Genomic DNA, 27,333 nt, shown 5'->3' with positions numbered 1-27,333 from the left:
AAATTAGGATTACCTGAATCATCATTCCATTAGCCACTTCTCCTCGTGTGAGTTTTTTCAAGAATTCTTCTCTACCCTATAAATGATCAAATTTTTAGAAAAGGAGGTTTTATTTATAGAATATCAGAAAACATTATTAAGGACAATTGCTAACACAAGATACATTTTACTTATATTATAATAAAGAGTAAACTATTCATTAAAAATTGAGTATTATAAAAAAACAAAAACCAACCAACCAACCAAACTCCTGATGTTATTTGAAGCAAAGTTAGTAAGTGATACAACCCCAAGAAAAAGAATATAGAATTTCAGTTCAGTTCAGTTTGTACTTTATAACCCTGAACTAAAATATTAAAGTAACCAATAACCAGTCTTCAACTCCTCTTTTTAAAAACTATCAGTTTGTTTTTAATATTACTTTACAGAAGGCACACATTCAATTTTGAAAACAAGATAGACACAATTCAAGTTTGAAGTTTGTAAAATGTGATCAGGTTCTCCATTTGACTAGAATAAATTTTTTTCTTTAAAAAAAAATTATTCCTTGAAAGTTGGTGGGCAAAAAATATGTGGATAGATTTAAACTCTCCATAGTTATACTTGACATTACCACACAATCAGAGATACTGCCTTTTAATTATGCAATATGAATTATGTAGCTGCTAAAAACAATATCAGGATTAAATGGATACATAATACTGTAGACAACATGAGACAGAGTGTGGTCTTCTTAGTAAAATACCAATTGAATTATTATTGAAAATGTTCAAGAAGAGAGGCTGGAGAATGACAGAGTTATACAGTAGTTGTAAAAACATTTCCTAAATAAATAATTTGTTGAATAAATGCATTAACAAATAACAAACAAACTGCTTTTGGTCCCTAGGTTGGGTAATTAAACTGTAAAAGTTTTAGGTTCTTTCAAACTCAAAAATGTGTCTTTAAAAAATCTCTTTATATAATGAGAAACCCAAGATCCATTAAAATATCACAGTCACACATATTCTTATTTATAAACAGCATGTTAAGGATGGAGAGTGAAACCAGGCCTACAAGATGTTTTCCTGAGACTTGGGTAAACAGGTGAAGTGGCAGGAAATGCAGAGATAAGTGCCTGAATCAGAACTGGAAGAAGACTGCCACTTTTACCAATATGGCCTGCAACCCAGCTTGTGCCAGACTTTTCTGTTCTCACTGCCAGTTCATTGTAGAGGGAATGAAAGCCCACAATAATTGCCATTTCACAACTATTACAACAATGGATTCAACCAAGAATTACCAATAGATGCTAAATTGAAGTGCTTTTTTTTTTCTTTTGGAAACAAAGACAATTGCATGTTCTTAAAATATTGCTCAATTGAGTACTTATTAATTACAGCAGGAAAATGAATACATCTGTTGGTCATAACTTTACCCAAATGATCAAACTTACTTTCACTAGTACTGAGACAAACTTATACCATGTACTTTGTGATATTTCACTGAGACAATATTATAACTGTGTAATATTCCTGCCAAAAGTGTTTAACCTGAATCTAATCATGAGTAAACAAAAAATAAATCCATAGTGAGAGATGTTCCACAAAGTAACGGGCCTAGACTCTTCAACAAATGTCAGTGTAATGAAAGACAATTTTTTTTTAAATGTAGGAGACTCTAAGATGAAAGGAGACTCAAAAGTTATGAGATAAATGCAATGCATGGTGCTACGTTACATACAGAAATCAACTGAATTAGAGAAATTCGCATGTGAACTACGTATTTGTGCCAGTTATCTAATTATTGCCTCTTAGTTCTAAATCCACTCTTTTAACTCTAATTTGAGATACTGGAGCTGTATATGTAAACAGTTTTCTTTCGCCAGCTGGAGTTAAGTTAGGCTTTGTCAATAGAGGGCAGTGGAGGGGCTTACAAGGCTGCAGCAAGGCACTTCACATCCTTGTTCTGATTCCAGTTATTTTCTTCTTCTTTCTGCAGAACTGCTGCCAGCTGGTATGCGGAAAACCAATGGTGCTTACCCTCCAGCCAAGTTCTCTACCCAGAAACTCCATTCAAACTCCATTTAACCTCCATCAAATTCTCTGGCATCTGGCAAGCGGCTGCTTATGGTCATCCACTGAGACACAGCCACACTCTCTCCAGTAAGACCTTACTCTGCTTTGGGGGAAGGCAGCCTCTTCCATACTTATTACTTCTTTGGGCACTTTCTTCATCCGTAAAGGCTGTGGCTGCCCCCTATACTTGGCTATTTTTATATTCTTTAGAGCAGAGGTCAACAAGCTTTCTCTGTAAAAAGTTAGTAAAAAATTTTGGCTTTGGGGACATAAGGTCTCTGTAACAACTAGTTAATTCCGGTTTTGGAGAATAAAATATATCAAAAGATCACTTTGAAGAGATCGAAAGAAGCCAAAGAAAAGGGGGAGCATTCTCTGATGCTGGGAAGAGCCCACACTAAAATGGTCACCTTTGACCTGCTGCCTGGCTTTAGCAGCCAAAAACCAGAAGGTGGCAGCAAAGAGCTATTCTACTGGAAGAGACTTCTATGCTAGGACAAAGAACTGAAGAGCAATGTAAGGATGCTATGTGTCCAGAAAAGCACTTTTAAAGAGAAAAGAGAAGTAAATACTAAATATAAATAGATATAAGCTCAGAATCAAGGAAGTAGCATCAGTCTGCTTTCCAGTGATGGAGGGGAGCTGAGACAAAAGTTGGAGAATTCAAATAATTATAAAAGGTCTGAGACCAGGACAGAAATAAATAGACTTTAAAATTTAGAGCTATAGTCAGAAAGAAAAATTTAGTATTTCTGCAAATAACTGAGTTGGACTGAATCAGTGGGACAGAGCAGCTCCGGCTCTACATTGTGAGAGTACTGTTTAGTGGCCAGGATCCTAACAAAAAGTCCAGGTAGCAGCCCAAACTGATTCTTTCTAAAAATAAACACAAAGGTACTATTTTATCTTTCTTTTTCTATGAAAAAAACATAGTTTTTTTTTTTTGTAGAAGCATTTTTAAATTACAAAAAGTAAAATTAAAATAACCTGAATCCACAAACCCAAAGATATGCATTGTGACTTTTTGGTGTATTCCATTTTAGGTCCAGGCATTAAAGTTGTTATGTTTGGTAGAGTCAGCCTAGTAAGATCTTTCTGAGCCACTAAAAAAAAGTCCAATTTTTTAAAATTAAAAACTGAATTTACAATTTATCCCTGTACTCACATATTTTAACAACTATTCTATTACTGTAAAATTTGTGTATTGTTTTCCCATTATATGTTAACTATGTATTCATGCTTTCCATAAACATTTATTGAGTACCTACTTTGTTTTAAGCACTGTTCTAGGCATTGAGATGCCCCAGTGTACAAAACAAACAATCCTTGTCCTCTTGGAGCATATTTTCTTATTGCTATTTTGTAACTATTATAAACATACTTAACATGTATCTTTGTACCCTTTGTTCATTTTTATTATCTAGTGATTTTCTTTAAGCCTTGTTTTTAGAAATAATGTTAATTAACTATAGATTACAATTGTATTTAAAGTTCTCTACATATACTGGTTTAATATCCACAAATCAGTCAACATGACACATGACATTCACAAAATGGAGGATAAAAACTATTTGATCATCTCAACAGATGCAGAAAAAAACATCTGACAAAATCCAACATCTGTTCATGATTAAAAACTCTCAACAAAATGGGTTTAGAGGGAACATACCTCAACATAATAATAAATACATGACAAACCAATAGCTAACATCATACTCAATGGTGAAAAATTGAAATCTTTCCTTTATATCAGGAACAAGACAAGGATGCCCACTCTCACCACTCTTATTCAACATAGTACTGAGAGTCCTAGCTGTAGCAATCAGACAAGAAAAAAATAATAAAAAGTATTCAAATTGGTTAAAGAAGAAGTAAAACTATCACTATTTGCAGATGACATAATACTATATATAGAAAACCCTAAAGACTACCAAAAAATTATTACAACTAATAAATGAAGTCAGTAAAGTTGCAGGATACAAAATAATACATAGAAATCTGTTATATTTCTATACATTAATAATAAAGTAGCAGAAGGAGAAATTAAGAAAACAATCTCATTTAAAATTGTAGCAAAAACAATAAAATATCAGAAATATATTTAACCAAGGAAGTAAAAGACCTATACTCTGAAAATTGTATGACATTGATGAAAGAAAGTGAAGACAACACAAATGAAATGATATACCTTGCTCATGAATTGGAAAAATTAATATTGTTAAAATATCTATACTACACAAAGTGACTAATCCACAGATTCAATGCAATTCCTATCAAAATACCAACAGTATTTTTCACAGAACTAGGGAAGAATCTTAGTAAATTAAAAACACCGAAACAAAAGTAAAAGAGTACATATCAAAGCTGTTAATATGGAACACAGAAAGAAATAAAGAAGAGTGACTGTGCTTGCAATCTATAGCATAAATGATTGAGTTTCTGAGCTGCTTAAGCCAGAAGGAAACATGAAACATTAGAGACTGCCAATTATTAAGAGAGAAGGAATATAATTTTATCAAGAAAAGTTTTTTCTTAGTTCTGAAATCTAACATAAATTAAGTGCATAGGTTTTTGACTTGAACAATATGACTACCTCTTTCATTAATTTAAAAAATCAAGCAGCAATAATCCATTTTGACCATTACTTTCACCAACTTCTGTTAAAAGTCAAGGATGTAATATCAACTTATAATTCAATAAAAGCTACTGTACATGGGTCAAGAGTAATACACTTTATATTTTACTAATAGGTATAAATCCTCAAGAATCAAAATAAATAAATTATTAGAATTTCCATTTTCTAACCATTTTAAAATATCATCAGTCTCAATCAGAATCATGATAGAAGCTGTATAGTACACAAATCACATTTTGGCTTATTAAAGCTATTTTACTGTTAATTGAACTGGACATTCTCTAAGAAGGCCTGAAGTGGTAAAATTTATGACCTCTGAGAATGTTTTTTAGAAGGTTTTGATTTTTACTTTGCTCAGACAAAGGTCCTATATAAGCTTTATCTCGGAGATTAACAGATAGTATTTGAGGGGAGGGCCAAGATTTTTCTCTAAAGAAGAGTTAAGGGTTGTTATAAATATTTGAAAAAGAACTCAAGCAAAATCATAACCTTCTAAAGTATAAAGTTATAGATCAGATTACTGTGCCCTAGAACACTGTAAGGACGTAACACATTGTCTTTTTCTAGCATTAAAAGTAATCCCTAAACACCTAAATGAAGTTTAAAGGCTAGAAATCATACAATGTTTGCTCTTAGACCACAATGGAATTAAACTAGAAATCAATTAATAGAAAGTTTATTGGAAAAATCCCAAAATATATAGAGACTAAACAACATATTTCTAAAAAACATATGGCTAAGGAATAAATCTTAAAAAAAAATTATAAATATTTTGAACTAAATAAAAACAAAAACACAATTTATCAAAATTTGTGGGATACAGCAAAAGCAGTGCTTAAAGAGAAATTTATAGCATTGAATGCATATATTAGAAAAGAAGAAAGACCTAATACCAATAATCTAGATTTCAACCTTAAAAAACTGGAAAAAGGAGAGAAAATTAAATCAAAACTAAGCTGAAGAAAAGAAATAGTAATAATTAAGAGCAAAGATCAATGAAATTGGAAACAGAAAATCATAGGGAAAAAAATCAATGAAACCAAAATGTGGTTCTTTGAAAAGATCAATAAAATTGATCAGCCTGAAGCCAGATAAACTAAGAAAAAAAGAGACAGGACACAAATTACTAATACCAGAAATGAAAGCAGTGATCACTACAGATCCTTTGGATATTGAAAGAACAGTAAAGGAATACTATGAAAAACTCTATTTTGAAAAACTGGATACACTTGATGAAATGGAACAATTTCTTAAAAGACATAATCTGCCAAAACTCATATAAAAAGAGGTAGATCATCTAAATATGCTGCTATTAAGGAAATGAAATTAATAATTAATTACCTTCCAAAACAGAAAGCACCAGTCCCACACGGGTTCACTAGTAAATTCTATCAAACATTTAAGGAAGAAATTACACTAAATCTCTATAATCTCAGAGGATAGAAGCAGAGGGATGCTTCCTAACTCATTCTGTAAGACCAGCATTACTGAAGCTAAAATGTGTGTGTGGGAGGGAGGGGGTTGGGATATTTACAAAAAATCTACAGCTAACATAAAAGTTTATGGTGAGAAACTAAAGCTTTTCCAGTAGGATCAGGTATAGGCAAGGATGATTCATCTCAACATTCCTTTTCAATATTGAACTGGAAAGCCTTGAAAATACATTGATAAAAAAAGTAAGTAAAAAATATACAGATTTGGAAGGAATAAATAAATCTGCCTTTGTTCACAGATGACACAATTGTATATTTAAAAATCCAAAAGAATTAACAAAAGTACCCCTGGAAATAATAAGCAATTGTGTACAGGTGCAGGACACAATGTGAATAAACAATCTTCCATTGTTTTCCTATATGCTAGCAATGAACAAGTAAAATTATAAATTAAAAACAATGATTATTCATATCAGTTCCCCCCAAAATGAAATAATTAACTCTAAATCTAATAAAATATGCATAAGATCTATATAAGGAAAACTCTAAAACTCTGATGAATGATAAAAAAAACTAGAGAAATGTTGAGATATTCTATGTTAACAATAGGAACTCAATATTGTCAAGAAGTCACTTCATTCTAACACAATGTGTAGATTCAATTCAATCACTACCAATATCCTAGCAAGTTATTATGTGGCTATTGACAAAGTGATTCTAAAATTTATAAGGAGAGGCAAAAGACCCAGAATAGCCAACACAATATTGACAAAGAAAAAAGGAAGAGGCATAAGCACATTTAACATGAAAACATACTATAAAGCTACATTATTCAAGACAGTGCAGCATTGGTAAAAGAATAGACAAATAGACCCACAGAAATACAATCAATTGATCTTTGACAAGAAAGCAATGACAACACAATGGAGCAAAGACAATATTTCCAACAAATGATGCCAGAACAACCAGACATCCACATGCAAAAAGAAATGAAGCTAGATGTACTTTATACCTTTCACAAATATTAACTCAAAATGGATCATAAACCTACATGTACATCAAAAAAAAAAAAAACAACTGTAAAACTCCTACAAGATAACAAAAGAAAACCTAGATGATCTTGAGTATGGCAATAACATTTTAGATACACCACCAAAGGTACGATCTGTGAAAAAAAAATAATAATCGATAAGCTGGGTTCATTAAAATTAAAACCTTTAGCTCTATGAAAGCCACAGTCAAGAGAATGAGAAGATAAACCACAAACTGGGAGTAAATACTTGCAAAAGACAAATATGACAAAGACCTGTTATCCAAAATATACAAAGTACTCTGAAAACTCAACAGTAAGAAAACAATACGTTAAAAAGGGGGTCAAAGATGTTGGGGCACCTAGCTGGCTCAGTCAGTAGAACATGGACTCTTGATTTGGGGGCTGTGAGTTCAAGCCCCATGTTGGGTGTAGAGAGTACTTTAAAGGGGGGGGTAATGAACTTAACATGCAACTCACCAAATAAGATATACAATGGCAAATAAGCATATGAAAAGATGCTATACATCATCTGTCATCAGGGGAATGTAAATTAAAAAACAACAATGAAATATCACTACATGGCTATTACAATGGCCAAAATCCTGATCACTGACAACATCAACTATTGGTAAGGATTTATGCGTTGCTGGTAGGAATGCAAAATGGTACAGTAACTTTGTAAGACACTTTGGCAGTTTCTTATAAAACTAAATATATACTAAGATCCAGCAACCATGTTCCTTCACTCATACCCAAAGGAGATGAAAAGTTATGTCCGCATAAAAACCTGTATATGGATACTTATAGTGGCTTTATTTATAACTGCCAAAACTTGGAAGAAACCAAGATGCTCTTCAATAGGTGAATACATAAACTATGGCAATCCAGATATAGAATATTATTCAGTGCTAAAAAGAAACGAGCTATCAAGCCATGAAAAGACATGAAGGAATCCTGAATGCATATTAGTTAAGTGAAACAATCTAATCTGACAAGGCTATATACTATATGATTCCAACTATATGATATTTTGGAAAAGGCAAAACTATGGAGACAGTAAAATGCCAGTGGTTGCCATAGTTGCCATCAGAGGGAGAAGGGATGAACAGGTAGAGCATCAAGGACTTTTAGGGCAGTGAAAATACTCTGTATGATACTATTATGATGGATACATATTGTTATATATTTGTTCAAAATCTAGGCATGTACACACCACCACCAAGAGTGAACTGTGATGTAAACTATAAATTTTAGGTAATTACCATTATCCAATGTAGGTTAATCCTTGGTAAAAAATGTCCCACTCTGGTGGGGGATGTTGACAATGGCGGAGGCTACATGCATGTGCGGGGGCCAGGGGTATATGGGGAATCTCTGTATCTTCTCTCAATTTTGTGGGGACCCTAATACTAAAAAATAAAGTCTAAAAGGTGATCCTAATATGGTTATTTTGAAATTTTGAGCCTGAATGAATCTTTTTTGGTTGGAGTACATATCTCCTTAGTGTCTGACTGACTAGTTTAGATCAACTCCAGCATCAGAAAACCTTGTCCCCAAATTCTACACAGCTACCTAAAAACTATGCTACTTTGGGCAAATCATTTCACCCCAAAATGAACAAACTAATAACACCACAGTATTATGAACAGTGAATTAACATGTATAGAGTAGCCTACAGTAGGCTTGCAGAAAACTGTCTTCCTTTCTACTTCCTTTCTTCTTTTCTACTAAGTTTCCACTTAGTTCTAGTACTATGATTTTTAACCTAGAACCAGAGTGGCCTGATGTTCTTCTTTTCCACCAAAATTCTAGTATGTTAAAAAAACCCTCCAAATTCCTGCAGCTTGCACAAAAACCTTCTATTTAAACGTTGAGAAGTACTTAATATCTGATAAGCTTTCAAGATTTTTCTTGTTACGATACTACATTCTTCAGACAACACTGAATGATTTTCTGTTCATTCCATCAATACCATAATTGAATACATATTACCCTTTTATTGACTTATCTCCTATCCCTGTGGATAATTTTATCCTGGGACTTAGCTAACCGTGTCTTTTCTGAATAGGTGAGTTATCGGGATTGAAGGTATGAAAAAATTGGTACAAATTATCTGTAATAGCTGGAAAATTCCAGAAACGGCCAAATATCTTGATTGTTCAGGGTTGCTTCTAGTCTAAGACTGCCTAAGTCTTACTGAGCATTGTACAGGTACATTAATTTGAGGAAACATAACTCAGAAATTTTACATCTAAGGTTTCAAAATGTTATTTCTCAAAGCTAGCTCAGATGTGGTAATGCTATAATTTCTAGAAGACATGAATTAAGGGCAGAATCAACAAATATACAAAGTTACCTGCAAGAAAAACATGATGCCAAGACTCAGAAAATTAAATAGATTTTTATTACTTAGTCAATGAGAGACAGTGGGGTCATTACAAAGGCAAAACTACAAACCTGAATTACTCCAAACCTGAATTACCTAAGGACTATCTAGAAATTTATTTTTAATTCATTACCACTCTGACACAGATACACATGTGTACATCAAAGAAAATTAATGCCCTATATATTCAGCTCAGAGATTAGTGGAAGTGTTTAGTAATGGGGAATTACTTCCTAAAATGCATAATTTCTTTCTGTTGCTTCTTTCTGTGTCTTAGCTACTAAAGGGTAGGGAAAGGACCTGATTAATACTTTCTTCAATTTTGCTTGAATAAAACCAGGGGGACACTTACACTTTGCCTTAGGTTGGTAAAGCAAGAACAGTGGAGTTACATCAAATTTGCACTCAACCTATAAACTGTATTTTATGGCACCAGGAAAACTTAGAAAAAAAAATAAACAATTCAATATAACACCCTTCTTAATAGATGAGTGACTTGGGCTAGTGAAGCCATATAGCTGAAGAACTGAAGGCAGGTTGTGACAGCTATGAGATAAATATGTGAACAAAGGTTTCCTGTCAATTGAAAAAATTAAGAAACATTGTTAAGTGACCAAATCAGGGGTTGATGTCTTCACTGATATCCTCAGTGGAGAAAAAAAATTAATTACTGGCCATTGAGAAACACAGACTAACGAAAAATTAAAGAAAATTATAAAACAACATCTACTGTGTTATTATATATGCTAAACCATATGTATAATCACATGCTTTATATTTTTAAAATAACTTTGAGGCGGGGGCACCTGGGTGGCTCAGTCGTTAAGCGTCTGCCTTCGGCTCAGGTCATGATCCCAGGGTCCTGGGATCGAGCCCCCCCCATCAGACTCCCTGTTCGGCAGGAAGCCTGCTTCTCCCTCTCCCACTCCCCCTGCTTGTATTCCCTCTCTTATTGTCTCTCTCTCTGTCAAATAAATAAAATCTTAAAAAAAATAAAAATAAAAAAATGAAATAACTTTGAGGTTAATTTTTACTATACATATAGTTTCTATCTTACTAATTTTGGAACATATATGGCATAAAAAACCCATTGAGTAATCCATGGGAAGGGATAGAGGTAAAATACACAAGTCCATCAAACAGCTGGATTCAATGTGGGAACAAAATCCTAGTCTCTCAGGTATAGAAACATTTATTGGAAGACAATCTAAGTGTCCTAAATTTAGAAAGCACAAGAGAAAGTCTTCACTGACCACAGAACACAGATTCTGAATTTTACAAATAATTGTATGATAATAAGTATTCAATAAGTAAATGCTAAAGATGGGAGGAGTGTAAATATGATGTGTGATGGACAGAAGTAGCCTGTTAAAGTGGTCCTTTATGTGTGGCAAAATGGAGTTGACTTTGCTAGCATCTATACCAAATGACAGGGGGTGGCTATTCATCATGTTTCTCACTTAGGAATAGATTTGAGGCCTACGAGCAGTTGTTTCTGTGGAAACACCGTGGTCTACTAAGCATTGCTTGGTGCTCAGGAATCCAGTAACTTGCAGGCCTGATGTAGGTAATCCCTTTTCTTCTATTAGTAAGGTGCAAGGGCACTTCCCAGCAACCCTTCTTCCTACCATAGGCTGGAACTATTATTATACATTAGATACACAGGATGAGTTTAAACCAAGCACCATTATTCTGGTGATCCAGGTAGTTTATGGTCAGTAATACCAAAAGGCAGACGTTAAGTGTTGATTAGCTACACTGAGCCCCATTCCTCTTCTATTCATGCTGGGCAGCTGAAGAGAAATGATTTTATTCAGATTTATTAGAAGGAGTAATTATTTTAAAAGGCTATTATAACTTAAATTAAAATCAAACTATCATCAACAAATCAATAAAACTGAGGTTAATTACCGTTTTTTACAACTAAGCAGAACACAGAGGTACAAACCTTGAATTTTCTTCTCACTTCTGCTATTTTCTCTTCTAATTCCTCTGTTTTAAATTTGGTTAGGTGGAAAACAGCACCAAGCTGATAAGCTTCCCTGTATAATTGTTTAAGAAATTCATCATTTTTTGACCTTAGTTTCATCAAAGATTGGATTTCAGACTCAAGCTCTGCTTTTTTCTTTATACTGTAAAAAACAAAACAAAAAGATTGATATGATTATTTCAAAAGAGTATATATTGAGGCAAATATATTTAATAATAGTAAAAAAGGAACAAGGTCATGTTTTAAATGTTGCCAAAAATATAAAATAACCAGATACTTAACTAAAACTTGAATACAAAGAATATGACCCAAAATTCTATTTATTTTCCTGCTTTTCCTGTTGGCTACTCTTAATTGTCAAGCTGTGCTCCACCTCAGAAGGATATCAATAAAAAAGGCTTGGAGACCTCAAATGCTCAGCTTTCAGAGCATTCATTCCTTCTATATCAATCCATCCCTTCTAATCCTATATAACATTGTTATTAAGAATAATCAAATAGGAGAAAAATGCAGTCCATGAAAAAGAGAAACAAAACTTAACAAAAGAAAACTAGTAAGTAAAACAAAATTTTCAAAAAGAAAACCAGGGGTGCCTGGGTGGCTCAGTTGGTTAAGCGTCTGCCTTTGGCTCAGGTCATGAACTCAGGGTCCTGGGATTGAGCCCTATCTTGGGGCTCTCTGCTCAGCGGGGAGTCTGCTTCTCCCTCTCCCTCTGCTCCTCCCTGCCGTTCGTGCTTTCTTTTTCAGATAAATAAATTAAATCTTTAAAAAACAAACAAACAAAAAACCAAAAAGAAAACCAATAGCTAAGGAGAAAGAGTTAATAGAGGGAAAAAGTAAGACATTAGATTGGATACCACCTTTTTCCAGATACATACCATTGAGGCATACAAGATAATAAGAAAATAAAAATAAGACATAGCTACATTCACAAATGAGGTAACCATCTCTATGGAATAGAAATAAAACTGGAAAGCAAAATAAAAGTGGAGGAGAACCAGCCAGAAACTAGCTGAAGGTATGTGTTACCTGGGCAAGGTTCACTGCATCACAGCAGGGGTTTCTATCAGTTGTACTTGTTTGTGAAAGAACCAACTTACTGATGAAGGCTATAGGTTTATAGAAAGCTACAGCATTGGGAAGAAAAGACCCAGAGACCAAGAACTCAACCAATGGGTAAAGAAAAAATGAAAAAAAAAATTGAAACACAACATACAAAAAGCAGTTCTAAAAGGGAAATTGATAATAATAAGTGCCTACATTAAAAAAAAAAAAGACAGATCTCAAACCACCTAACTTTACATCTCAAAGAACTAGAAAAGTAAGAACAAACTAAGCCCAAAGTTAGAAGAAAAGAAATGATAACAATCAGAGCAGAAACAAGTGCAATAAACCAAAAGCTATAGAAAAGATCACCAACAAAAAAATATTTTTTTAAAAAATATGTAAAAACTGACAAACCTTTAACTACATTAAAAAGAGAGAGAGAAAAAGAAAACTCAAATAAATAAAATCAGAAATGAAAGGGCTACATTACAACTGGTAACATAGAAATATAAATGATCAAAGAAACTACTATTATGAACAATTGTATGCTAACCAGTTGGATACCCCAGAAGAAACGCATTCCTAGAAACACACAATCTACCAAGACTGAATCATGAAAAAATAGACAATCTGAACAGATCACCGATGAATAAGAAAACTGAACCAGTAATCAAAAACTCCTAATTAAAAAAAGACCCAACCTGACGGCTTTACTGGTGAATTCTACCAAACATTTAAAGAGGAATTAATGCCTATTGTTCTCAAACTCTTCTAAAAAATTTAAGAGGAGGGAAAGCTTCCAAACTCAATCTATGAGGCCAGCACTACCTTGATACCAAAGCCAGACAAGGAGATTACAAGAAAAGAAAATTACAGGCCAATATCCCTGATCAATATAGATGCAAAAATCTTCAACAAAACCCTAGGAATCTGAATTCAACAACAAATTAATAGGATCTTACATCATTATCAAGTGGGCTTTATCTCTGGAATGCTAGGATGGTTCAAATATGCAAATCAGTAAATGTGATACACCACTTTAGTGGAATTAAGGATAAAAATATGACCATGTCAATAGAAGAAGAAAAGAATTTGACAAAATTCAACATCCATTTATGATAAAAACTCTCAAAATATTGTATATAGAGGTAATGTATTTCAACATAATAAAGGCCACGTATGACAAGCCTAGAGTTAACATCACATTCAGTGTAAAAAGCGGAAGGTTTTTCCTCTAAGATCAGGAACAAGCCAAAGGTGCCCACTCTTATCGTATCTTTTTCAACACGGTACTGGAAGTCTTAGAGTATTTAAGCAAGAAAAAGAAGTAAAATGTATCCAAATTAGAAAGGAAGAGTTAAAATTTTCTGTTTGCAGATAACATGATCTTATATAAAGAGAACCCTAAAAAACTCCACCAAAAAGCTGTTAGAACTAATACATAAATTCAGTAAAGTTGTAGAATACAAAATCAATATACAAAAATCTGTTGCATTTCTATATATAAACAATGAACTATCTGAAAAAAGTGAAACAATCTCATTTACAATGGCATCAAAAAATAATAAAATATGTAGGATAAAATTTAACTAAGGATATGAAAGATCTACATACTGACATTGTACATAAGACACTGATGAAAGAAACTGAGGAAGACAAAGATATGGAAAGATATCCTGTGTTTATGGATTGGGATATTTAATAATGTTAAAATGTCTATACTACCCAAAGCAAACTAGAGATTCAATGAATCTCTATTAAAATTCCAGTGGCATTTTTCACAGATATAGAAAAAAAAACCCATCATTTGCACAAAGCGACGAAAGACCCCAAATAGTCAAAGCAATCTGGAAAAATATGAACAAAGCTGGAGGTATCACATTTCCTTATTTCAAACAATATTATAAAGCCATAGTATTCAAAGCAGTATGACACTGGCATAAAAAACAGACACATATACAAATAAAACAGAATGAAGAGCCCAGAAAAAAACTTTTGACAAGGATGTCAGCAACACACATGGGGGAAAAAATCATCTCTTCAACAAATGGTGTTAGGAAAACTGGACAGCCACATGCAAAAGAATTAAATTGGCTGGACCCCTATCTTACACCACTTACAAAATTAAATTGAAATGGATTAAGGACTTAAATGCAAGAACTAAAACTATAAAACTCCCAGAAGAAATATAGGGAAGATTCTCCTTGACACTGGTCTTGGCATTTTTTTTTTTTTTTTTACACATGACACCAAAAGCACAGGAAACAAAGTAAAAAATCAAGTGGGACTATGTTAAATTAAAAGGCTTCTGTACAGCAAACAAAACAAAACAAAAACTCAATAATTTGAAAAGCCAACCTACTTAATGAGAGAAAATCTATTTCAGACCATTTATGTGATAACCACTAATGTGATAAGACGTTAATATCCAAAATATATAAGGAATTTCTGTAACTCGGAAGGTAAAAACCAAATGATGTAAACTTTAAGTATATATAATTTTTTAAAAACTAAATAAAAGAAATCATGAAAATACTTTTAAATTGATAAGAAAAAATGACTTTGGATCTAGACTATATGATACTTAGATAATCCTTGTATGAATGGATTGAATAGAAAACGGAATGTGAGTTCATGGAAACAGGAATGTGCACTTAAGATTTGCTATGAAGAATAGGAGGGCAGAGCTGGAAGGTAGGGCTCTATTTTATCTTGTGTTTTCTTCTTTTCTAAGATGAGCAATATTATGCAATGTTCATATGCTATTAAAGTAGAGAGAAATAATGATAATTCATGGGAAAGAGGAGATAATTGTAGTTGCAAAGCCCCTAAATGTGTAAGAGTAAATGGCATCCAGGGGTGCCTGGGTGTCTCAGTTGGTTAAGTGTCTGCCTTTTGGCTCAGGTCATGATGTCAATGTCTTGGGATCACTTCTCCCTCTCCCTCTGCAGCACTCCCCCATGCTCTTTCTCCCTCTCTCAAATAAATAAATAAAATCTTCTTCAAAAAAGAGTAAATGGCATCCATTTGGCAAGTGTGTGGGTGATGGGAACTCCTATGTAAGAGCTGCTTCCGTTATTATATGTTAATAGAGAGGAACACAGAGTATGTAAAGACAGACGCAAATAGGCTAGCAAGAGAAAGAGGTAATTTTCATTTGATTGCTTCTATGTCCTCTATTAATTATTTGGGAAGATTATTAGCTTTAAAATGAGGATGATGTGGGTATTAGGAATGAAGAGTGGTAAGATGTGAAATAGTTCTCAGAAAAACTGAATTGTCTAAAAATTTTTTGGTAGTGGTGAATGTGACTTGAGATTTATAGTCATAGAATTTAAGTTCTACTCAGCAGTAAATTTACTGCAGTACTAATGAAGCTTAAATATGAGGGCCTCTAACTGACCCCAACCCCTTGTAAAGTCTTTTGAGTGTCTCTAACAGTGTTTTCAAATGGTCATACATTTTTTATAGAGTTTGTAAAAATAAGATATTTTAACCAAAATTTATTAAGACTATTTTCTTTTTCTGACATAATTTATCCTTGTCAAGTGGCACTGAATTGGTTGTGGGAATTCTATATTCATAACCTTGTATTCTTCATGAAGAGATCTCACATTCTATAACACTTAGGGCTCTACTAATTATTTATATCCCATCTTCTTGTCCTTTAGGGCCCACCAAAACATGATCCACCCAAGGTGAAATTAACTAACACAGCTGTGTTTTACTTTAGCCACATTCAATTGTTGGGATCCTGCTTTAGTTAAATGATAGGGCTTTTCAAGTCACAGAAATAAAATTTGAAGGTTATTTAAATGAATGCTTATTTTGGTCAGATATTAACTAGGTTCTGTATAAAAAAGAAGGAAGGACAAAAAGGTGGGATATAAAAAATTAGTAGGGATAATAGACTGGTCATCTTAAAGTGTCAAATACTTGTTGGAAGGTAATAGTAGAGTAAGTAAGCTGGAAAGAAAGGTATCAGTTGTGAGAGAGTGGATTCTTAAAATTGAAACCAGGAGGTGACTACATTAATGGAAATGGTAAGATGTAAGGGTAAAACTATAAGAGAAGGTGGTTGGTATGAGATGGAAGAAAAGACTGTTGGGAATGTGGAGGTCTAAAAATTGAGAATCCAAGTTCTTGCATGTACTAAATACAGACCAAATTCAGGTTTTGATTGCCTCTGCACAGACACAGAGAGAATGGAAACGGGAAGAGCAATTTATTTGTAATATTTTAATTCCTTAAAAAATGTCTAAAATAGGCTAAAATATTGGTGAGTAGTTAATTTTGAATGGTGCATATAGCATTTTCTCTTTCAATAGCTGAAAAAGTAAAAAATAAAATAAAAGCAAAATAGTTTAAGAATATTCATTGAAAAATGTGCTGGTAAATGCTGAAAAAATCATATTCTATAATCCTGTGAAGTAACTCAAATTAATAGGCTGGTAAGATATAGCTAAGCGAGTATGAAAAACACAGTACCCTGTGGATTCATTCTAAGTATTCCAGGCTATTTAACAACTTCAATAATATTCTAATTGCTATCTCTACAAATAAATCACTATCCCGTTAACTCTTGATAAACACATTTCATAAAATATACCAGTATGTCTTTATGGTGTTCAATAGCTTTTTTGCTCATTTCCCTCGATTATCAACCCCATCTTTGGATCACTGCAGTTACAATGGCATTGTCTTGCTTGAGGTACAGTAGAGCATTAGGAGTAGATATTTTACAGAGCTTGAAAGTAAGAAAATGGCTATATAGAAATTCATACCACACAGTTAACTTCAAGCAAACTAAATACAAATTAATCAATTTCAAGTCATCTTAAACAAGTTCATTTTCCTTGACTTAGGTTACTGAAGCCTGCCTATCATGTGAATAAGCAATCAAGTAAAGTTGCTTGCTCAAGTCAAATGTCCCAAATGTAAAAGGTCCATTTCTAAAGGATGCTGGCTTATCTGAAAGACAAAATTACTAATTACACATTGTACTACAAGGTAAACAATGATGTATCATTATCATCACCAAAAGGGCTTGCAAATATTTGTATGCATAGTCATGAACAAAGATCTGTTAAGAAATATGACATCTATCTTTCAATGTTGCCATTTTTAAAATGAACTATATATGAACAATAGATCATATACTGAATTAATTATGTAATTCATTCAAATAGTGTAACAGTTGGAAATGACCTCAAATAGTGAGATGGTATTCTAGTGGAATCTTAGAATATATGTATCAGTCAAAATTTGGGGAATTTTCATGAGGGCATTCAATAGATGTATGAGCATGAGTGATTTGCTTAAAAAGTTATTATTATTTTTAGACTTAAGGAAAAAAGAAGCTGGGATTAGGGGAAGGTGATTCAGGTAAATGGAAGAATAAAAAATAAAAAATAAAGAAAAGAGTAAGAAGAACAGAGCTCTTTTGAGAAAGCAGTGGTATAGCCAAATAGAGATGGAGAATTAAATAAAGTAATAGGCTTTTGATTTTTTTTTTTTTTGGAAGTAGTAAATGTCATGTCCACAGTTTGCTATAACATGTCAGAAATAGGAATCAAGACTTGCCAGTGGAGATAGAGAGGCAGTATTTCTGAGAAAGAACATAAATTTTGGATTCAGATACACCCACAATCAAATTCTAATTGTTCTTTATGTAATATGGGGGGATGGTTTCATACACAATTCCCCTATCTGTGAAATTTGGGTAATAAAACCTACCATTAAGGTTGTTACAAAGATTAGGTTTAAATACATTGAGAATAATATATACACTGTACTTATACACACTGAATAACATACACAAATGATTTAATAAGTCATTTTTTGTTAATCAGAAAGTATCAACAGCATGGATCTTTATTACAGTGCCATCTGGTTTAATGAAATGGAAGACAATGAGAAAAAGAAAGACAAGTAAAAAAGGTAAATAATCATTAACATTACTTTGGAGAAAAATGAGATATCACAGGTGACATCAGAACAAACATACAGCAGAGTGAATAGAAGCACAGAGATACTGAAGCAAAGAAAGAAGTAAGGACAACAAATTTTTATATTCAGCTTTCATTAGTTCATTATGTGATTTATTTAACACCTACTGAGAACACAGACAAGCACACAGACACACACAAACACACACAATGCCTAAAAGCAAGGAGCTTAGCTGAGAGGAAACATAAACAAACCATCAGTAACCGTACACAGTGAGACAAGTCCTGGGCAAAAAGTATATGAAATCAGAGGAGGTTAGTTAAATGAATACTTATGAGCATTGATTGCATATCAAATGCTATGCTAGGTGACTGGGATACAAAGATGAATTAAAACTAAGCTTCCCAATTTATATGCTCACGAAGGAAAAAAGACACTCAATATAACAGATCTTGGTGCAATCATTAGTACAATAATAGAAAAAAACAGAAGAAGCATTTAATACCACCTTGTTTGGGGAATAGGGGAAAATAAATTACCAACAGGGAAAGCACCTGGGAAGAGTTAATGTCTGACCTATTGTATGAATGATCAATTAATCATATATATATATTTTATAAGCCAGAAAAAGAGGAAAAGGGGGAGGGGAAGGAAAAGGAAGGAAATTTCAATAAGATGAATACCACAGACAAAGATTAAAGCTTAAAACAATATAAGTTTGGATATATTAGCATTTTAATAGGCTAGAGTATTGAGATCATGGAAAGAGGTGGTACAAGAGGAGTCTGAAGTTTTACAAGTAACAAAGTGTCTAATGTAACAGTCTGGGAGCTTAGACTTTATGCTATAGTCGGGAGGGAGACTCTGAAACTTTTATTTGGAGTAAGGCAGACTAGTTGGAAGCCTATTTTAATATTCCAATTAAGAGACAATTAGGGCATGATTTATTTCATTGGTAATTAAAACAGACAGAAAGAAAAGCACCATTTAAAAGACAGACTTAAAGAAGCTGGTAAGATGTTGGCTGTAAGCAGGTAGAGAGGCTTATAGGATGATGCCTCAAACAAGTAACTTGATGGGTAATGGTGTCAAGATGTGATGTTGGGGGAGAGAGGAGATAGTCAAAATGATACTATCAGGAGAAATAAAGATGTGGATAGAGATTAAAAAGTAAAGAAAAGTATGACAGATGTTAAGATAATGAGAGTAGATAAAATCTCTGGAATTGAAAGTAGACCAAGGACGTAAATGGGCTGCGGATAGAACCCTGAGCTAATCTATTAGAGACAGGCAGAGATAAATGAGCCACTGTAGCATTCCTAGAGAGAACAGCTTCATAGACTTAAAGGGAGAACCAAGGGAGTGACATGCTGAATCTCAAAAAGGGATAGCATCAGAGAAAGCATAGACACAAATGCTTGGTTCACCATGGAGGAAAAAAGACATACAATAACACTAAAAGCATCCAGTGGATTTAGAAAGGGAGAAGTTTGTTGTTGCTGTTATTGTTGTTTTTAACTTCAGTGAGATAAATTTTGGTAGCATGGGAGTTTCAAAAGCCAGACTGCTGTGTGTCAAAAAGTGATTAATAGTCAAGCAAATACTGTTAATAATCTAGCATATATTGCTAATTATGTGAAAATTTTAATGGGAATGTAAGGGAAATACTGCATGACTGCTGAAAATACAACTAGAACAAAGGCAAGGCTTTCATTTTAGCTTGGAAGAGGGTTAATGATGAATATAGGCTGAAGGAAAAAAGTAATGAAGATGTCAGAAATAGAAGTGATAAGAATAACACTACATCCTGAGCAGGGCAAAAGGGATTAAGATCAAGAGCAGAGAAAGAGGTGTTGGCCTTAAAGAGGAAGTACCATTTACCACTTAAATGTAAAGAGGCAGGAAAGTGGTTTGCAGATATTATCACAGTAGAATACATTTGTTTGATAAAATACATCATGTTTTCAACTTTTCCTTCCAATATGAGCAACCTATAGTATAAAGAAAATTAAAGTTTTCTTTCTGAGTTTATCTTGTTTGGGATTTATTATGATGTCTGAATCTTAGGATTCATACTTTAAAGAATTACGGACTGTTACCTGCCATTGTCTCTTTGAATATTGCTTTCCCATTTTCTCATTTATTTCCCATTCTCTTCTCCATAATTCTTAACATTTCTTCCATATGTTTTGTCTCTTTTGCTCTCCGTGCTGCATTCTGGGTTCCTTTTCACGTTTCCAAGTGTACTGATTCTTTTCCCTCCCAACTGCATTTGCTATTTAATTAATAAAATCTTTAATCAAAATGAATCCAATTTTGGTGAGTTCTTTTTCAAACCTTCCTGAACTGTTCTGATAGTGTTCTATTAGTTTGTTTTGTTCCCTTTAACCATTTTAAACTTATTAGGCAGAGTTATTCTAATACTATCATTTGAAATTATTGGGGGTGTAAATATACTGCTGATTATTTCTGCTAACTCTCATTCATGTTGGAATTTTCCCTATTGTTTTATATTTTGTGAGCTCATCTTTAAAAGCTTTACTTTATCTGAGAAAATCTTGTGTGGCCTCAGCCAATTTATTTTTCTAGAGAATATTTAACAAAGTAAGATAATTTCTTAAAATGATAATTTCTTAGTTAAGACCACCTAGATGGTATATATAAATGAAGATATCAAAGAATTGTGAAAAAAAGCCAGACTGTTCTCACTTGTTTTTCCCTATCCAGGTTTCAGGCTTAGGCAAACACACTTTCTTGTCTCTGCCTTTGCTTGTGGGTATATTTTTTTCTGCTCTCCCCATTCAAATGCCTTACTTTATCCAGCTCCCTTACTTGCTCAGATTCATAGCCCATGGCCTATATCTGAAGACACTAAAATTTAATTACCCTGTTTACCAAGATCAGCAAAGTTATTCTCCAATTCATATTTTCAGAGCAGCCAAATATCAACTAAAAATTTAACTTGAAGTTGTTAAGTTTTCTTTGCATTGGTCCCTGAGGGTTTCCTTTACTTTCCCATAAGCACAACATGAGATTTAAAGAATGTATATCCTATTTATGCTCCATTTATAAGTGTCTTACATTCTCTATTATCAACATTGCAGGAAATGTAAATTCTCATTACTTTTTTATCTACTTACTCTTTTTAGACATTTCATCCTGTCCTTTTGTTTAATTTTATGAATCAAAATTTATGTCTTCCTCACCTTTATGCTATAGACCTATGTATCTAATATTTACTTTTCATTTCCATTTGAAGAGCTAATAAGAATCTGAAATTTAATATGGCCCAAAGAGACATAATTATATCTTCTCTAAAATCTTCCTCACACTTTCCTCAAGTCCTTGTTACCTCAGCAAACAGCCTGACCGTTTTTTCCCCTCACATTTATATTCCATCTATCAAAAGATTTGGTTGGCACTTCCTCTGAAATATATCTGAAATTAGCTATTACCATTTTTATTGAAAAAAAACCTTGATCTATGTCATCATTATTATAATTTTTCTGAATTACCAAAAAAGCCGTCATCCTTCCTATACGCACTAAAGTCCATCCTTCACTAAGCTGCTCAACAGATCTTTCTAAAATAAAATGTAAGATACTTTAAATGCATTCAATGTTTTCATCTATATTCCTTTATCACAGCCCACTTACGGGCTTGCAGTATCTGGGCCCTGTCTGCTTTGCCAACATTTGTCTCCTTAAATTACTCTACCCACATATAATTTTCCGGAAACACTGACCTCCATTCTGTTTTCAGAACACATAGGATCTTTATCCATCACTGGGCTTTTGCATGTTTCTTCCCCAGATCAGCTCAAGCTGGCATGTCTTCTTCATTCAAGTCTCAATTCAAATGTTACCTTCTTAGAGACAGGTGTTCCTAAAGGTCCTTGCTAAAGCCGAACTCCCAATCTTTCCCTGGCCCTGTCACTCAAGCACATTATCCATTTTTTTCTTCCTCACAAGAGTATCAGTGACTGAATTTTAAAAAAATTATCGTTTCACATGTTTATTATCTATTTAGGAGAATATACATTTAAATGATATCCCCAGCACTTAAACAGCATTTCATATAAAGCAAGTGTTCAGGACACACAAACACACACACATGCACAAACACATACACACTCTCACAAACACACATTTGATATTCAGGTCTACATTTTCTTTACATATAAACCTTGATTATAAAGTTAGTCATAAGCATAAAGTTATAATATTAGTCTACTGGCCATAACTATGAGATTATAAAATCACTACATAAAGTAAAAATAAAGATACATGAAACTATTTCTGATGTTAACCATGAAATAATGAAAACAACTGACCTTTATATTATTTTTTGTATCTCTTATAATGTATAGTGTGTAACAAATGAATATTTTCTACCAAAAATGCCATTCAACAAATATTTAATGCACATCAATAATGTGTCTGTAGATTAGTGACTAGATTAGTCCTTGAGGATTCAATAATAGGGGGAAATACAGACAGGTCCTACCTGCAAGCATTTATAAGGCAGTGGGTGTGCAGCCATGCAAAAAGTATACATTTTATCTTTTATGTAAAAAAAACATTACCAAGGCTATCCTATTTCTAAGAGGAAAAATAATTAAATAAATTTGAGATCATCATAGAAGGCAGAATACTTCTAGAAAACCACAGAAATGAATGGGGGAAAGAAATCACAGGTAATAAGTCACTAATGGCTAAAATGAGCTGCAGCTCCAAAATTTCCTGCTAGCTAAAGCCATTCCTGCCTTTCTAATCATATTTATTAGGCTGCTAAGAAAGTTTAGCTTCTGTAATAATTATTACCTTGGGGGTTCATTGAAAGCAGGAACTTTCCCTTTTATATATATATATGTATATATAGAAACTTTATGCATGTAATATGAATTCAATAATAGATTAATAAATTATTGAATGTATTTTTTGTTGGACTGAATTAACAATTTATGTAATTTAATCTCTGTTTTTAAACATAACATTTTATTGAAGTAGAACTTTTATAAAGAAGAGTATGCAAATCAAAGAATACACCTTATTACATTTCACTGTGAACGGACCAGTAATGCCTTCATTCAGACAGAAAAAACTGAACACTGTCAGCAGAAATTCCTATGTGTGCTCTCCCAGTGACTGCCATCCAATAGGAGCTGCAATCCTGATGTCTATCACCATCATGAAAATTTGTTAGTTTTTGAACAGGATCACATTGTATATACTATTACTGTGTCTTTTTTTGCTCAATATTATGATTACAAGATTCACCCAAGTTGTTCTATGTAGCTGAATTCTGTTCATTTGGCTCTTGATTTTGGCTCAGGTCATAATCTCAGGGTCGTGAGATCAAGCCCCACGTTGGGCTCTGTACTGCGCATGGCGCCTGCTTAGCATTCTCCCTCACCCTCTCCCTCTGCTCCCTACCACTTGCTCTATCAAAAGAAAAATTTAAAGTCTTACTTCTTATTAACTACTGTTAATATCTAGTAATGTTTCAATTATCTAGCTATCTATATTTTGGTTAGCACTACACAGTTTAATGATTATTTAATCTTTTTGTTCAAATATATCATAGAGCTGTTTATGATCATGAATCACCTAAAAATTATGCTTACTTTCACCTGATAATCATTTTATTAAATTATAAAACAATATTACATTAGGAAATGAGTTATAATCACAATAGAAATTTTGATTTATTTCATTAGAACTTGATTTTTTCTCATTATTGAATATTCAAAAATTTTATATAATCCTACGTTTATTCATTTTAAAAATATATTTTTTCAAGACTTACTATAAAGCTATAGTAATCAAGACAGTGGGGCTTATTAGTGAAAGAACAGGCAAATATATCAATGCAACAGAACAGAGAGCCCAAAAATAGACCCACAGAAATACAGTCAAATGATCTTTGACAAAGAAGCAAAGGCAATAAAGTGGAGCAAAGATCACCTTTTCAACAAATGGTGTTGGAACAACTGAACATCCATGTACAAAAAAATGAAGCTAGACACAGACCTTACACCTTCCATAAAAATTAACTAAAAATGCATCATAGACCTAAATGTAAAATGCAAACTATAAAATCCCTGAAGATAACATAAGAGAAAAACTAGATGAGTTTGGGTATGGCAATGATCTTTTAGATACAATACCAAGGCACAATCCATGAAAGAAATAAGCTGATAAGCTGGACTTCATTAAAATTAAAACCTTTGGCTTTGTGAAACCCAAGGTCAAAAATTTGAGAAGACAAGCCACAAACTGAGAAAAAATATTTGTAAAAGACACATCTGGTAAAGACCTGTTATCCAAAGCATACAAAATACTCTGAAAAGTCAACAGTAAGAAAAAAAATTAAAAAATAGGTCAAAGACCTTAATGGACACCTCACCAAAGAAGATAAGTATATGAGCAATATCAAATAAGTATATGAAAATATGCTTCATATCATATGCCATTAGGGAAATGCAAATCAAAACAACAATAAGGTATTACTACATACCTATTAAAATGGCCAAAATCCAGAACATTGACAATACCAAATGCTGGTGAGGATGTGGATCAACACGAACTTTCATTCATTGATATTGGGAATGCAAAATAATATAGCCCCTTTGGAAGATAGTTTGGCAATTTCCTACAAAACTAAACATATTCTTATCATATGATCCAGCAATTGTGTTTATTGGTATTTACCCAAAGGAGCTGAAACTTTTATCCACACAAAAATCTGCACATCAATACTTATAGCAGCTTTATCTATAATTGCCAAAACTTGGAAGCAACCAAGATGATCTTCAGTAGGTAAACGGATAAATAAACTATGATACATCCAGATATGGATAGTACTCAGTACTAAAAAGAAATGAGCTATCAAGCCATGAATGACATGGAGGAACTTTAAATGCATATTAGTAAGTGAAAAAATCCAATTGAAAAGGCTACATACTATATGATTCCAACTATATGTCATTCGGGAAAGGGCAAAATTATGAAGACAATAAAAAGATCAGTGGTTGTCAGAGTTTGGATGGGAGGGATGGGGGAATGAGTAGACAGGATACAGAGGACTAGGGCAATGAAAATACTCTGTATAATACCATTATTGTAGATACATATCATTGTACATTTGTCCAAACCTATAGAATGTAAAACACCAAGAGTTAACCATGATGTAAACTATGGACTTCGGGTGATTATGTTCTGTCAGTGTAGGTTCATCAATTGTACCAACTGTACCACTGTGGTGAACGATGTTGATGATGGGAGAGGCTGTGCATGTGTGGGAGCAGGGGGTATATGGGAAGTCTCTGTATCTTCTCCTCAATTTTTTTTTTTTAAGATTTTATTTATTTATTTATTAGAGAGCGAGCGAGAGAGAAACAGCATGAGAGAGGAGAGGGTCAGAGGGAGAAGCAGGCTCCCCGCTGAGCCGGGAGCCCGATGCGGGACTCGATCCCAGGACCCTGGGATCATGACCTGAGCCGAAGGCAGTCGCTTAACCAACTGAGCCACCCAGGCGCCCTCTTCTCCTCAATTTTGCTGTGACCCTACCGGCTCTTAAGAAATAAAGTCTTAATTAAAGACCCAACAGTTGTACACCTTAAATATATACAATTTTTATTTCTCAATTATACTTCACTAAATCTGGAAAAATACTTTTAAAAATAAATAATAAAATACATTTTAAAAAATGTTAAACATATTTGGTGTTTTCTTCATAGAAGTTTCCTATTTTATATTTGTCTTTTTAGTTGAACTTAGGTTTCATTTTCTAATGAATGAGAAAGCCATTTTTGTTAGTGTATAGAGTCTATAGAGGCCATTAATAATATTTCTTGATTCTGACCTATCAGATATTGACCTATCTTACCTTATATTTATATATGGTTTGGTGTTATAATTTATCCCACAAAATTTCTACCTTATGAAAATTCTAATTTCTAAAAGTAAATGAAGTGGCAAACATAAAAATGTTTGCTTGCCAATTTAAAGCACTTCTGCATTTAACATCTAGCTTCCGTCTCCATGAACATCTTCCCTCAATTTCAGACCTATGCATCAAAGTGATATCTAGACACTTATATTTGAATCATGCCATACACAATTCCAAACCAAACATATCGACATCTTTCCTCCAAACGTTCTTTTTTACCTCCATACATTTTTCATTATTCAAATCTTAACTCATCCAATTACTACCAAAGTGATATCTTTTAAAAGAGAAATCTGACCATATAGCTTCTTTAGTGGATTTCCATAGTCTTCATCAGAGTCTAAATCCTTTGGAATGATTCATTATCTAACACTTAGTTCCCTACCCTCAATGTTTGTCCCTACCTGACTGCCACATAAAAATATGTGTGTGTGTGTGTGCATGTGCACACACACACACACACGCACAGAGAGACAGACATAGAAGTTAGATCAAGCACTTGCTCTAAGCTCTAGCCACAAAGTCAAAGTGCAAACTCACAACAGTCTTACTTGTACCCTAAGAGAATTGCCATTTTAACATTAAGACTACTATTTGGGATTGTTATTATTGGACTAATATGTCAAGTATATTTGAACATCCACTAAACATCAGTTAAACTGAAGTCATATTAAATTACAAAAAAAAATTACATAAGGTAAAAAATCCTGAATCTGAATATAGAAAATCAGGTTTCAAATGCCAGTGGTGTTAAAGCTGTAGTAATTTAGAAAAGGTACTTCGCCTCTCTGGATCCTAAGTTCTTTATTTCTTCCTTGAGAGCCCCCACAAGAATTCTCTAGAAAAAGCA

The 27,333-nt window shown here is 33.2% G+C and overlaps 1 protein-coding gene across 1 annotated transcript in view; it reads right to left on the bottom strand.

Moving 5' to 3' along the window:
* CCDC178 (coiled-coil domain containing 178) overlaps window positions 1-27,333 on the bottom strand; it is a 410,550-nt gene that overhangs the window by 277,537 nt on the left and 105,680 nt on the right. The window contains exons 12-13 of the mRNA XM_078060501.1: window positions 11,493-11,676; window positions 14-76 (exon numbers count right to left, since the gene is read on the bottom strand). Coding sequence (XP_077916627.1) covers window positions 14-76; window positions 11,493-11,676 — 247 coding nt within the window. The remainder of the gene's footprint in view (window positions 1-13; window positions 77-11,492; window positions 11,677-27,333) is intronic.

Source organism: Halichoerus grypus, chromosome 13 (genome assembly GCF_964656455.1).
Source record: "Halichoerus grypus chromosome 13, mHalGry1.hap1.1, whole genome shotgun sequence".
NCBI classification, from domain to species: Eukaryota; Metazoa; Chordata; class Mammalia; order Carnivora; family Phocidae; genus Halichoerus; species Halichoerus grypus.
Note: the sequence above shows the minus strand (reverse complement) of the source record. Positions and strands in the feature narration are given on the sequence as shown.